At 36.6% G+C, this 15875-nt stretch overlaps 1 protein-coding gene across 1 annotated transcript in view; it reads right to left on the bottom strand.

The window, feature by feature from the left end:
- The window catches only part of LOC106061632 (atrial natriuretic peptide receptor 1-like), a 637794-nt gene that overhangs the window by 518563 nt on the left and 103356 nt on the right, over positions 1–15875 (bottom strand). The window contains exons 4-5 of the mRNA XM_056017419.1: positions 9637–9807; positions 5416–5638 (exon numbers count right to left, since the gene is read on the bottom strand). Of these exons, the coding sequence (XP_055873394.1) occupies positions 5416–5638; positions 9637–9807 (394 nt within the window). The remainder of the gene's footprint in view (positions 1–5415; positions 5639–9636; positions 9808–15875) is intronic.

Below are 15875 nucleotides of genomic sequence, written 5' to 3'. Positions count from 1 at the left end.
ATCGAAAGTAATGCGCAAATAAAGACCCGCGGGTCGCGGGTAACATATGTCTAGTATATATATATATATATATATAAAGAAATATATATACTTATTTAATCTGCCATGATTGTGAAATTTTGTCAGACGAATAGACATAAATATAGAATTTTTCAATCGATTTTTCCACCCTGACAATCAATTTTCTAATGAAAAATTTTACCCCTTATTTAGTAATATAACAAAAGTAAAGTTTCCCTTTCAGACCTTGCGATCTATAGGGCACATCTTGTTAAGGTCTTTACTTTCCCAACCTTAAGTCAGGTACTCATTAGAGTTTGGTGGACTCAAGGGCGCCCTAAAAATCCGAAATAAAAAATCCCAGTCTTCACCGAGATTCGAGCCGAGGTCTCCAGGTTCGGAAGCCAAGAGCTTAACCACTCAGCCGCTTCGCCTCTGTTAAACATAGTAAAACGGTCTAATAAACTTATGTATAAAAAAAAAAAACAGATTTATTCTTATATTTCCTCCATTTATTGAAATCAATCACCTTCGTTTGTGGTAATAACGTTAATTATAATCATTAGTATAAGCCTTTAATTGCTCTTTACGCACTAGTTCCCCTCTGATAACATTTTCCTTTACGGTTCATTAACGTAACCTTAAAATCTTCACAATGTAAAGCTTTATCGTGAATTTTGCATTATGTCATAAAGTTTTTATTCATAGCAGCAAAGACAGAAATATTTGTAGTTCTTGCTGCAGGCAAATGTTTGATATCATTTTATAGAAGAATGAATAGGCAACAACTCTGAAATAGATTTGCATTTTAAAATGTAAAACTTACTTTAAATAAAACAATTTAAAAAAATGGAATGAAATCAACTAACAGATACATCTAGACATTCTAGAACAAGGTTTAGTCTTTGTTATAAATGTAATCCATAAATGTTGATGAAAGATAAATGTTCATATAATTTGTTACTCAAATATACTGTACCATATAGAATGTATTTATGAACCACTTCCACAGTGACAATTACATTGTATAGATAAAACTAATTGTTGTTTGCACAATTTCGACTCCAAATGTTCTGCTTAGAGTATATATATATAAATAATGATCTAGTTTTTTGAAGATTATATTTCATTGTCTGATATAAAAACACAAAAAAATTCTTCCAATTAAATAAATCACACATTAACACTTTTTTGGTTGCGTAACTTTGTTTAGTTCCAGATTGGTAGATATGACTATTTCTATACAATCTACAACGATCTAGATCTAATTACAATTCTCATCTAAATGTAGATTATAGTTACTAATTCACATAATTGTCAGAGTGAGTTGATAAAAGCTTTGTAAAAAAAAAAGGGCATAGAATTTGAAGGTTAGTAAATATTATTGGGGATGGGTAGAATTGTAACGCGTGCCGTTTTATTGATGGGTTTAATAGTGTTCCAGGCTTACATATGCCAACTATTTAACAGTAGCGTAGCAGGGTTATTAGCTTATTAGCTAATCATGTTATAGTTAATGATGCCTTAAATGATTTATTTAAAAAAAAATGCAAACCTGCGCGTGTGTAAATAGAAACAAATGTTGGACTGGCGAATTGAATGGAAAAGGTAGAATAAGCACGTTAATATATTAATAATTAGAAAACAAATTAAATACTATAATAGATTTATGTCTATTATAAATGTAATCTAGAATATTCTAGACTTGTCGGATACTTCCGGCACTACCAGCTAGACGTAGACCTAGACCTAGATCTAGTCTAGATCGATGGATTCAGATCTTTTAAATCACACCATTCGATATTAATAGGACTTAGTAACTTAAGTTATATAAATTATTGTTGGAAAACAACTTTTCAAATAATAACATCTAATAATTTCATATTAAGCAGAACACAAGTCAATATGACGCATATTGATTTATCATAAACAGTTGTTATAAACTTATAGAAATCTCTAACACTGCGCGATAAAGAATATATTTAAAACAAGCAAAAAAAAAAAAACTATAAAAAAAAAACAAACGTGAATCAATTAGTTTAGATCAGTCATGTAATTCAAGTCATTGGTTAACATGTATCATAGGCGTAGCTAGGTATTTTCCATCAATTGGGGAACCGGGGGCTTAAACTCTTAAGTGGCCCCTGCATTTTGCGTAATATTTAATATTTAATGTAAAAAAACACTTATTAGGGAGCCCCCTCAAGTTGGGGGCCCGGGGATTTTCGAATTCTCCCCCTCCTCCCCCACCCTAGCTGACATGTATGACTTGATTTATAGGACGTAATCATCTCGTATTTTATAAGATAAGATAAGAAGAACTAATTTTTTTGTAGATCTATACTAACAATAATAAATCTGTGCGATTATAATAATTTTTTTTACCAACTGTTTTTGTTTAGTGCAATTTCATGTTTTTAGTTTTCTCAATACTCTGTGATCCTATGACAAGTCTGGACCAGCCGCGGGAGAGAAAGAACGGGGTATTTGGGTGATCCCTTTTTTTTAAAAACAGTGAATGACCTGAATTTGAACTTGCGGGCTAAAGCCTTCTCAGGCTTATCAAGCCAACGCGGTAACCACTTTGCTCTCGATGAGCGTATGAACATGGAAGATTGTAGAGTTATCTATTGTTTCTATTCTAGAGTGGTAAGTAAACTATAAGTATCTGAGATCATGATTAAACCTAATGTATATTCAGTCACACATTTGATTTGCTTATAACTTTTTGTTTGTTTGTAATACACTAGATCAGAGACTATATCGGTGATACGCAAAAAGACCCGATCAATTATCTTCAATAATATATCTCATACCTCTGTTCATCACTTGTTTTCAACAGTGCACTGGTGCATACCATATGCTTCAGCGTAGTAGCTGAGATGTATCAATATTTAAGAAATGTATTTGTATATATTAATTTTTACTAAATACATCAGCTATTCAATTTTGTACAATGTATGTCTTTTATATTACTGGGTATGGTGTACAACCTGTATTCTTGTGCTCTTTTAAAATATAATATTTAAAATATTAAAAACATACGATTAATGCCTGCATTCAAGGAGAATAACTATTATTCACAAACTGTATTCTAAATTTAAAAAGTTACTTCCCTTGATACGTGAAATGGAAAAACTATTAGCGCAAAGGTTCTTACTCAAGTCGATACTATGCAAGCTTCTATAACAAATAGGGTTGAAGTATAAAGAGGGACGTGCTGGCTTCCGAACCAAGGCGCCTCTAAGTTTATCCAGCCTTTATGGGTACCTGACATTAGTTGGGGAAAAATAAAGGCGTTGGTCGTTGTTCTGGTCACATGACAGTAATGACACTCGTTAACCCCAAACAGACCTGCTTCATAGGTCGCATGGTCTGAAACTGGAACTTTACATTTTATAAAGGTATACACTTAAAGGCAATCTATTTAAACATAAATGAGAGAATACTGTTCAAATACTTTCTTTAAAAATTTTTTTTTCAAGCAGCTGTTACGACTATGGATAATTATGTTTTATTACTTTAAAGTTCCATGCTGAAAGTACATTTCAGTTAATTCTGATAGTTCTAGTGGATCCATTTCCATAAGATTAAAGATCAAATACATCCAATTTAAAATGGTGCTACTATGAAAAGTGAAGTTACGAAAAAATCGACGGTCCATGAGAAGTGAATTTTAGAATGAAACCCTCGAGAGGACTCCTATGAGAGGACCTCTAAAATGAAAACGACGGTCTTACTGTGAGAGGTTAAGTTTAAAATAATTAATAGTGGTTTAAAATGAGTTTCTAAAGATCAACTGGTCTCAAGTTTTATACAAAATATTTGACAGCTGGTGTCTGTTCATAGCTTCAATTGTTATATATATATATAGTACGAGGTGACTGAGCCTCTCTCGTTTGAATAATCTGTCAAGGAAATATATTGACTTATTTTGGATCGAGTAAAGACTCTCAATTCGAAAAGTTGCTTTCGTGTTCTTTTAGTTCTAAATGTCACTATAAATGGCGATTAGAAAGGAAGGTCTCGTAAGTCCACATACAGAACACGCCGGTATAAACAGTATAGAGGGACTTCTTATGGTCCGACAGTTACACCGGAGAAAGCACTATCCCGTATAAGGGGACGAGCGTTAGCAAAAGGCAGTCTTTTTTTGTGAGCTGAAAGTTGGTAGACGTAACAGAGATGTCCCGCACAAACGCTTTAAAGACAAGCTTAGGCACCAACCTGCTTTAACTGACATAGAAAAGGGTATATGACTGCAGGCGGCTTCAGAACGAGATAGCTGGAGATTTTTTATAAAGGCCGCGGGATAGACAAAAGAAAATTCACGGCCAAGCAGACGTAGACGTCGAAAAGAGAATCTAAATCGACCACCGGCATATAATGGTTATGTTTTCGTTGGATGAGGCACTATGTGGGTCGCAGCTGGTGCTTCGTAGCCACGTAAAATACTGCACTCCTCCACTCAAAGAGAAGGCTTGTAAAAGGGCATCAAGGAAACCTGATTCCAGATACCCCCTCCCCCCATCATAGAGATTGGACGAAGCGCTCTGTTAATCGAAAATGCTATAAACATGAAAGTTGCACTATAAAAAAGCTATTCAATTATTACAATGCAATTAATATATATTCATAACTTTTTATTTTGTATTAATAATTCAAAGACTCTTACAATCACTTAGTGGATTAATTTATTATGAAACTATAAAAGAAAAAAAATGAAATAAAATTTGCAGAGGTTATTGTGTTTTGCGAGTTTTATTAATTGTTTACACTTTAATTGCGGAGAGCCGTGTAGGTGACTTTTATTTGTTGACTAAGCTAATAGAGCCTACAATAAATAGATGGTGCGCAAATGATTAATTAGATCTATTGATTCATTAAAAGTTGTTTGCATATTTTAACTTACTGCTGTAAGCCTAGTGACGTAAGCGTTGTCTTTTCCCTTTGACGTCAAGGAACATTTTCATTCATAAAACATTCTAGCAAAAATTAATTTTTCGATAATAAACTATTTTCAAACCGATATGACGGTCGAACTCGGAGTTTTCCCCTTGTGGCCAATTAGTTGAGAATTTGTTTCTCATTTAAATTTTAAAGAAAATTGTTAGAGCCGTTTTCGAAATAAAATTTATATAAATTTAGATATATATACATATATATATGTAAATGTATATATACATACAAGAATTGCTCCCTTAAGCGTATCGGATGTTTTGAGAAACCCTATTATTAGTACGGTTCTAAATTAACGGATAAGTAAGTATTCGTTTCTAAAACATTAAGAAATAAAGTTTAAATTTATATTTTAATAAAAATAATTATTTGTTAATTTAAAAAAAAACCTTATTATTAAAAAAAAAATCAAATTAAAAAGTAAAGAACCCTTGCTTAGATGACTACAATACTAACCCAGATGACAAAACCTGTCTAAGACTTCACTAAAACCATTCTGTATGTAGAGTAGCTTGACTTTTCTCCAATGATGCAAGTTCAGGGTATACAAGATAGGCTGGAACAATGACTTCATGTGAATACCAACTCTAGTCAAAAGAGGAAACCAGGTCTGTTTTTGAGTACCAAAGTCTACAGCAAGAGCACCCGGAGTGAGGATAGGAATGTTCCAGTATTTAGTCTGTTCAACACAAGAAATCAGTTGAAATAACGATTAAAAAGCTTGTTGCTTTGTTTTTTGTTCAATAAATTCGCATACAAGGATATTAATCAAACATTAAAATCTAGCTAGATAATGTTTACATAGCCTGCTGATTGTAATGGCCATAGATCGTTAGGTAAAAAAAGACTTCTAGTTTCATATACAATACAAACATTCGTCTTTGTTGAGCTGAAGGTCGTCTAGTTAGGTGTCTGCTCAAGTTGGCGATAGGACCAGCTAAATATTGTAAAAAATATATTTAAAAAAGCTTATCTAATGGGGAAAAACTGTATATTTATAGTCAAAAGCAAAATTAAAAACAATTGTTAAGAAACTTAAAGCTTATCAAATACCTATCTATATATTGGGGGGGGGGGGATGCTGTGGCTGAGCGCTTAAACTTTCAAGCATGGGATCATAGGTTCGAATCTAGGTGAAGACTTGCATTTTATATTTCAGGATTTTTAGGGCGCATTTGAGTCCACCCAACTATACTGGGTACCTGCCTTAATTTAGTGAAAGGGATTTGGTCAATCTGACACCCTGTTGACCAAAGAAACAGATGACCTTAACATCAGCTGCCATATAGATTGCAAGTTCTGAAAGGGTAACGTATATATATATTTTCGTATATGTATATATATATATATTTATATCAACATTTTGATTTCGAAAACGACTCTAAAGTTTTTTTTTTTTAATTTTCAATATATATGTATATGTGTGGCTAAATATGTAGGTCGCAGCTGGGACTGCAAAGCCATGTGAAATTCTGCACTCCTTCTTAATCTTCAGACTTAAGGAAAAGTCAAATATTATAATGCATAGAGTTTGGGTGTATTTAAATATTACTACTTATCATGAGCGTAGCCAGGATTTATATATATATATATAGATATATATATATATTGTTGTAAACTTCCCCCTCCCCCGACTGACCTTTTGTTTTCCCACGTGAAACATTTTTTGAGTTGTGTTTGTACTTGGAGGGAAACTGACCTGAGGGGTGTGCTGATGTGTTAACAGAGGAGTTATGAGTTTGGATTTCTTTTTATTGAGGATTGTTTTTTTTTCTATTGTGTTAGGTGAATAGGGACATGTAAATTCGATTTGGAGATTGTGACATTATTTCTTTTGATCGGCGATATTAATTGATCATAGTTGGATTGTGCTTCTGCAATCGGAGAGATAACAGTGATCCTGAGAGCACGGTGAGTTATTTTCTTTCGTTCAATCCCACGTCGTAACAATATATATGTATATATGTGCCTGTGTGCCTGTTTGCGCTTTCCTCGTAATGGCCTTCATGTCATCGCAACTCTTATTATGCGTAATTCACTTTGTCGGAGAACATGTCCCGCAAACCTCATGCGACGCTCTGTCACAACCTAACTAAAGGGTCGACTCCCAGTTTGGCATAGGATTTCCTTGATTGAGACCCGATCTCTATAACTGACTCCTGAAATCCGTCTTAGCCATCTTTTTTGAGCCACATTTAGTCTTTTTCAATTTCGACAGATGACTATTCACTGCACTTTAGTAATGGAGCTCAGCCACTGGTAGAAATTTGTAACCTCTCTTGGCTACGATTTTGGAATTAGGTGACTGTAGTTTGCTTTAGATGTTATATTGAAAAAGGAAGTTTTATCGTCAAAATAATCTGTTTGGGGGGGGGGGGAAACAAAAAATGTCTCTGGAGTTTTTTTTAAATTCAAAACCCCCTTAGCTACGCTCATTGAATTTGGTGACTGTAGAATAATATTGAAGAGAGGTTTAACAACCTCAATACTCTCGGTATGAGGATTTTAAACTCAAAACTTTAAAAACGCCCTCTGGAGGAGGGGGGTGTTTAAACTCAAAATCTTCTTGGCTAGTGTGTAATTTGCTTTCTTTATATTAAAGAGGTATTTTTGTGGCTTCAGACCCACTGAAGGGGGGTTTAAACTCAAAACCCCTTAGGCTACGCTCATAGAATCTGGTGACTGTTGAATGGATAGTCTTATATTGTGTCACAGTCTCAGTTGACATTGCCTGATTTAATGTTCACGTCATGTTAAGAGTTTAAAAGACACGTGGAATTCCTGATGTAGAAAACAGGAAGTAGAATGAATAAAGTTGACTTTGAATTCAGTCAAGTCAGTAAAGTGGTATCCTTTGGACCGGGTGGTCAAGTAACATATTTTGGTCCGGGACGGACAGTAGCGACTTAGAAAAGTCGAGCAGTATTAACAGTTAAGAAGTAACTTTGAGGCAGTTGATGCCAGTGGTCTTTTTGAAACATGTATTTATAGTATTATTCTGAATTATTCTGTACAGTGTTACCCGCTGAGATGTGGACGTGATTTGTAATATACTCTGGAGAGTTTAACGTATTGGATATTTTTGATACCGCTGTTATGCGGACAGGATTATCTTGACTTGTAGCACTAACAAGAAGTGCAGTATTATTATTATTGTTGTCAAATAAACTTTGTATTTGTCTGCTGAAACGGACTTAAGTAAGTTTGTAGTATATATGTTTGTCACGTGTCAAGAATACTCCAGGAAGCTCGAACCCACCATTCCACGACATTCGCATTCTTCAACATTACACCATTTAACCTTTTTACTTATTGAAGAGGGGGTTTTATCGTTAATTTCGGAGGGGGGTTTAAAATCAAAATCGTCCTTAGCAATGCTCTTGGAATATGGGGATTGTCGTTTGCATTATTTCTTTTCTTTTTTTTTTTGTATAGAAGAGGGGGATTTAACTGCAAAAATCCCTGGTAAGGGTTTTTAATCTCAAAACCCCCTTGGCTGCGCTGGGGCAAGTGATGGTTTAGTATTAAAATCTCATCTAAAATAAACAAAGTCAAAGCAAAACATTAGTCTCTAAATTCCGACACCACCCCATGCGGGGGGATTTTTCATTTCGGGGGGGGTGAACCTCCAAACCTCCCCTGGCTACGCCCATGCTACTTATCAAGCTTTCAAAATTAAAGTTTAATTAGTCAAAGTTGGTGAATGAATACACAACACAATGTTGACATTTATTTTAACCATGATCTTTGGCACCCTTCTTCCCCCACAGACTAAAACGAACTATTTGAAATGATGTTCCTGTTTTTAGTTTAAACCGGTTTTTTTTTTCCAATTATTCCTGTAAAACATCCTGCAGCTATCGTCACGCAGTTCAAACATTTTCGAGCTATATATTAGAAACAGACAATTTAATTTAGTAAAATCATTGAACTGCAGTAGACAATTGACTTATTTACTCCTAAATTTATGCAGTGTAATATTTTATTTTGATACTAAATTATTACAATATAAACCAAATAAATTGTACATTTATATTTTGACTTTAACCGCCTTAATGCTCCGACTTTTATGTCCGAAAATGGATCAGTTGAAACTTTCCTTAATTCACTAAGGCAATCAAGTCGATGAGGGAAAAGTGCGGCATTTTACTCTGTTACGAAATCCACACTTTAACCTAGAGATTTGACATCATTGGGTGTGACATGAAGCTTAGACGTTTCGCGTAAAACCATCAAGTCATAATGAACATGGAGCATAACAAAAGTTCTGATTCAATGTCCCAAGATTTCATGCACTAACTGAAATATTCAAAGTCTGAACGTAACAATTGGAGAAGTTACACTGCAAAGGCTTTCTTTCAAGCCAATAAAAAGCCGATGGTTTTATGAAAAAGCTGCAAGGGAAAACGAATTGACGTGAACAACAGATTTTTCTAAACTGTAGGAGCACTTACAAGATTTTATATCTTCAAATGGCCGTGTACAATGACATTTAGAACGAACAGAATACATGTGTCGCCGTTTTGTGTTGGAAGTAATTCCCCATCGCTTATATTCATCATTATAAAAATGTTTCTAAAATGGGTTTAGGTAAATATTAACTTTCCATGGACAATTCTTCAAGCGAGCAAGGCTTGGTCAACAGGTCAACTTACTTTGGTCAACAGGTCAACTTACTTGTCTGGCTATAGGAGCAACAGCATAGTCACAGACTGGTCCAATGAAAACATCCACAGCCTTCTTAGCATAAAATTCAATAGCTACATTCATTGCATCACTTATAGAACACATAGAATCATCAAAAACAGGCACTAGTTGCGCTAATGGCAGCATTTGTTTGAAGATCACCTGGAAAGAAGAAGATTACATAGTATATGATTACTTTGTTAATTTATATGTAAAATCTTTTTTTTTTAACACAAAATTGTATGTGCTTATTTATTTAATGTATTTAAAAACAATATCTATCTATCTATCTATCTATCTATCTATCTATCTATCTATCTATCTATCTATCTATCTATCTATCTATCTGTCTGTCTGTCTGTCTGTCTGTTGTCTGTCTGTCTGTCTATGCATATATATCTTTTGATACCAGTTGAAATTTGCTATGTTAAATTATTGATTGGCCTGTATTGTTTATTTTGGTCGGAACCTTTGTATTTCATCGCTCCAATGGAACGACCCGCACTATACGTCGGGCTTGTAGATTGACGCAGTGACGTCACTAGGCGGTGCGGGGTGCGCAGGATACACATTGTAACATACATCAGGGGGTGACAACGAATTAGAAATATATATACTTTTGTTAAAAATGAGTGTCAGTACCTAGATAACCATCCAAATATATCTATCTATATCTATAAATAAATAAATAAATGTAGATAATCTTATCTTATCATCTCTGCCTGTGGTATAGGCTACCAACCAGCCGTCTCGGTTCTGAACGAGTCTCTAACTGTCCCCACATCTTGTCCATGAGCTTCTAAATCGCGGCACCATGTATTCCTGGGCCGTTCCCTCTTCCTCTTTCCTTGGCCAAGTTAGGGCTTGCCTTGTTATGTTGGATGCAGGCTTGCAAAGGGTGTGACCTATCCATTTCCAGCGTTTCTGAAGGATATCTAATTCGATGATCTGCTGCTTTTTCTTTGTCACAGTTTCTCATTCGAGGAGTTCGACTGTCCATTCTTCTCATAATCTATAAAACTGAGGTAGAGAGTGTTGTTCCTTTCCATAGACTGTTCCAAAATGATGCGTAGCGTCGCTATCTGATCTGAGCATGATCTGTCATTTCGAAAGCCGGCTTGTTGGTCACGGAGATATGGATCTATGGCATCTGTCATTCGGTTAAACACTTTGACTGGAATGGACAACAGCTTTATCTATCGATAGAGCATCAACTAAGATCGTCTTTTTTGGGAAGTTTGATGAGGTAGCCCCCCTTCCAATTTTGGGGAACTTCTTTTTTTCCATATCTTGCAGAAGAGAGAGTGGATTAGATTCACACTGGTATCAATGTCTGTCTTTAAAGCTTCAACTGGTATGCTGTCAGGTCCTGCAGATTTGCCATTCTTGAATTGCTTGATAGTGCTGCGGATCTATTCCTTGGTGGGTATACTGCCCTTTATGGGCAGATCTCTTGCAGCTAACAGTATATCTGGTGGGTCAGACAGAACGGTGTATGCGAAGTATGTGCTGGATTCTAATAGCCCTATTATCTCCCTCTTTTCATTCTTTTGTCTTAATTTTATATCTAGACGAAGATCTAGTTCTTTTAACATTTTATTTCTCTCTTTTATCTCTATATATAATACCACTGACTGATTGAATGACAGACTGATTTATGTATCAATTTAAAAAAAAAAGATTCCGCTTTAAACAACAAAACAAGACTTGACATATTTAACTAGCTGACTCAACTTCACCAACTTTCTTCCCAATCCTAGTTCACCAACTTTCTTCCCAATCCTAGTTCACCAACTTTCTTCACCAACTGATTAAACTCTGATTTTTCATATGTTGTCATACACCAAGAGCTAGTATGCCAAATTTGATGATATGATGAGTAGAAGTGGTTAGAAAGCCAATTGTCAGTTAATACAAGCGTTGTAAAAGAAACTGGATCAAGTGTAAATTAGGTACCAGTGTTAATGAGTACTTAAAAGAAAGAAAGTATAAACATTTGCTGTTACTAGTGAGTATGTCGGCTTTATAAAATACGGGATAGTTCAGTCGTTGTAGATTTAATGTAAATAATAACAGTTAAAATTTCGTGTATTTTCGTCCATTCTGATTGGAATAGTATGTCATTCATCTAATATAGAGCATACGGTGGATAGGTTCTCGTCATTCATCTGGTATAGAGCATACGGCGGATAGGCTCTCGTCATTCATCTGGTATAGAGCACACGGTGGATAGGCTCTCGTCATTTATCTAATATAGAGCACACGGTGGATAGGCTCTCGTCATTCATCTGGTATAGAGCACACGTTGGATAGGCTCTCGTCATTCATCTGGTATAGAGCATACGATGGATAGGCTCTCGTCATTCATCTGGTATAGAGCATACGATGGATAGGCTCCCGTCATTCATCTGGTATAGAGCATACGGTGGATAGGCTCTCGTCATTCATCTGGTATAGAGCACACGGTGGATAGGCTCTCGTCATTTATCTAATATAGAGCACACGGTGGATAGGCTCTCGTCATTCATCTGGTATAGAGCACACGGTGGATAGGCTCTCGTCATTCATCTGGTATAGAGCATACGATGGATAGGCTCTCGTCATTCATCTGGTATAGAGCATACGATGGATAGGCTCCCGTCATTCATCTGGTATAGAGCATACGGTGGATAGGCTCTCGTCATTCATCTGGTATAGAGCACACGGTGGATAGGCTCCCGTCATTCATCTGGTATAGAGCATACGATGGATAGGCTCTCGTCATTCATCTGGTATAGAGCATACGGTGGATAGGCTCCCGTCATTCATCTGGTATAAAGCATACGAAGGATAGGCTCCAGTCGCCTCAGCCTAGCATCTTAGTGGAAACGTCCAAAAAGAGGAGTTGGACAGACTAAATCGAGAGCAAACATAGTCTCCAATGGCCTACCATAGTCTCCAGTGGGCTAACATAGTCTCCAGTGGGCTACCATAATACATTCTAGCGAACAAACACTGCACGTGCTGAGGATGTAAGAAAGGTTCACTAACCCACTCGTCGTGCTGTTTTCCAGCGGGGACTATACTGCTGCTAATGGTCCCGACATGAAAGTGTCTTTTCATTATAAGAATACGGAGTTTGCCCACTCGTGTGCTCGGCCTCCCCCATAAGAGGAGGACCATATGACGAGAGCTCAAGGAGTAGTGTCTCATCAGGACGGATGTGATTTAATGATCATCTAGTTGATGGAGGCCTCCAGACAGAGAGGCCGGTGAAGCGCCATATCTTATCCTAAATATTAATACCAAAATACGAAATGTCAAATGGCAAGACAAAATACCAGATACAGAAGTCCTTCGAAGAGCGTGTCTGCAAAGCATCCACACAATCCTGATGCAGTCACAGCTGCGATGTCAGGTCACGTCTACAGAATGGAAGACCACCGCATCCCTAAACGACTTTGTATGGCCACCTAAGCGAAGGAAAGCGCTCGCAAGGTGGTCAAAGAAAGCGCTTCAGGGACACCCTCAAAGCTTCTCTGAAGGCGTTCAGCATAGACTCAGGCAACTGGGAGACAGAGGCACATGACAGAGCATCATTGCGTCGCGCTGTGAAAACTGGCGCACAGGTTGCTGAGGAAAAAAGAGCAACGCTGGCAGAAGAAAAACGCCAGAAAAGAAAAGCAAGACAAACGACACTAGCTCCAGCTGGAATAACCTGCCCAGTGTGCGCCCGAACATTCCGGGCTCACATAGGTCTCACCAGCCTCATGAGGAGACATAAAACCCCAGTGCAAAGCCCTCAGCCCCCTAGATGACAAAGTGGCCTTCATTGAACCACGATGGACGAACTATATATATCTTATCCTGACCAAGGGGTCAAGGTTTATCGAAAATTTTCGACCTTTTAAGGACACTTCCAATTTAGACGAGGTATAAAGCATAGTGATTCAGAAAAAGGGAAACAACTGCATTCATAGATCCTGTAAATGGATTTTTATTGTACTCTCCCTTGTCTAAGTAAAAAAAAAAATACGTAAACGTTTTGTCCGTGTTGCTAGTAATGAGCTGGGACTTATTGTGTGAGATTGTGATTTAGAGTTTCAACACTACGGTCTCAGTACAATCAAGTTGTTGACATTTCATGCTATGAAGTCATTTCAAGTCAAGGAAAATGAACGAATTTCTAGACGTTAAATAAGTTAGAAGAACGACATAAAGTAGGAACTTTACTAAAACTTCAAGTTCTTAGATTTTAAAACTCAACTTTTTATACCTTTTTTTTAAACTGAACTTTGACAAATCTCCAAAGAATCTCTAACCAATTGTTATTCGCTTCACACAAAGGCCGAAGTTGTTTGCAAAACTGTTTGAAACGTTAACAGGAAGCTGTCATGATTGATGAGCTAGAAATAGCCAATCACTAAAGAGGCAGAAGGATCCAGCGGTGACTTGGCCTTTCGCCTCGTTAGCCATTTAATACATTTTTAAACGACCTCATTTTGGTACAGCTAAGGAAGAACTGTTCTCTATTAGCACTGTCTTTAGAATGCTCACATCTTCACGTCGTTTAATTACTGATTGGAACACGTGACAATCAAAGGAATTGCCTCAATGATTTGTGGTTACAAAGTTATTTGTTTAAAATAAGCAATAACATAGATAAAGATCTTAAATACTTTCGGACACTCAAAGTAGACCCGCAGTGGTCAAATTTTCGCTTTAACATTACAAAGAGGTTGCTCTCTTTAATATCTCTAATCAAGCGAAACCTAGAAAACCTCACACTATATTAGCAAATTGCTTTTGCAAACATTATAGAAGTTTTAAAAACTGTTTCACGCAAACCTGTAAGCAAAAATACAGTTCTTTGGTGAAATGAGTTATGTCATCGAAAGCTTCCAACAACATATTTCTCTCGAAATATGAACGAGTTAACCTAGCCTAGTAATGAAGCATTATTGTTGGTATATGTCGTATTATTATGGATCGATAAATCCATAAAGAACTTCTCATTGCCACAGAAGTCCACAGAAGTCCACAGAAGTACACAGAAGTACAATGGTTGTCGAAAAAATTAAGTTTGACATTATTTTTTGTCTCTTTTTCACATTGTCTCAGAGTTCGTGGATGCCTAACATACAATTTTAAAACAAAATAGTAATCAAATGGGAATCATAGTCTCATGAACAGCTAACATAAATATGATAGAAAAAAAGTCCATATTCTCAGTATTTCTTGTGAGAATTTAATAAATGAAGCAAATATTGGACAGTGCGAATTACCAAAATTTGCAAATTTAAAACATTCATTCTGTCATGAAGATAACTTTTGACTTATGTTGAACATTTAAATAACCTCTATTTTGATTTTCAGCTAAGGTTTGAAGATATTCTGAATATGATAATACCTCAGTGGATAATCAATCCATATGATGACGATTTAGAAGAGATAGCTATAACAGTACAAGAAGAAATGCTCAGAATAAATACTAATGGAGAGCTAAAAGTACAATTTAAAAAAATGGTGACCTGATTACTTCCCAATAGAAAATGGCGTGAAGCTGGGATGTGTACTTGCTCCTACCCTATTCACTATCTTCTTTGGCGTACTGATTTGTCAAATGAGGCAGCAATTGCACGAAGGCATCTACATCCGGTCTACTATCCCATACAAAAACAAAAACAAAAGAAATGGTCAAAACCGAGCTTCTCTATGCCGATGATTGCGCCCTGCTAGCTCACAATGAACATGATTTCCAGAACGCGGTCAACGACTTTGCAAACGCTGCGCCTCTTTCGGTTTATCTATAAACCTCGGGAAAACAGAAGTCATGTTCCAGAAGTTACCTAATAAAACATACTCAGCCCCAAAGATCACCGTAAACGGACAGCCCCTTAACGTGGTAGACCACTTCACATATCTAGAAAGATGGTTGCGCTCCATCATGGACATACGGTGGCAAGACCGCACTACAAACAGCGATTTCGTTGCGAACGCCGGTATGGACAGCATAGAGGAACTTCTAATGGTCCGACGGTTACGCTGGGCAAGGCACGTATCCCAGTATGGGGAACGAACGTATCCAAAGGCAGTCTTTTTTGGTGAGCTAAAAGGTGGTCGACGTAACAGAGGTGCCCCACGGAAACGCTTTAAAGACCAGCTTAGGCGCCAAATTGCCTTAGCTGACATAGAAGAAAGCACTTGATGGCATGCGGCCTCAGAATGAGACAGCTACGGTGTTATTGATC

Source organism: Biomphalaria glabrata, chromosome 18 (genome assembly GCF_947242115.1).
Source record: "Biomphalaria glabrata chromosome 18, xgBioGlab47.1, whole genome shotgun sequence".
NCBI lineage: Eukaryota > Metazoa > Mollusca > Gastropoda > Planorbidae > Biomphalaria > Biomphalaria glabrata.
Note: the sequence above shows the minus strand (reverse complement) of the source record. Positions and strands in the feature narration are given on the sequence as shown.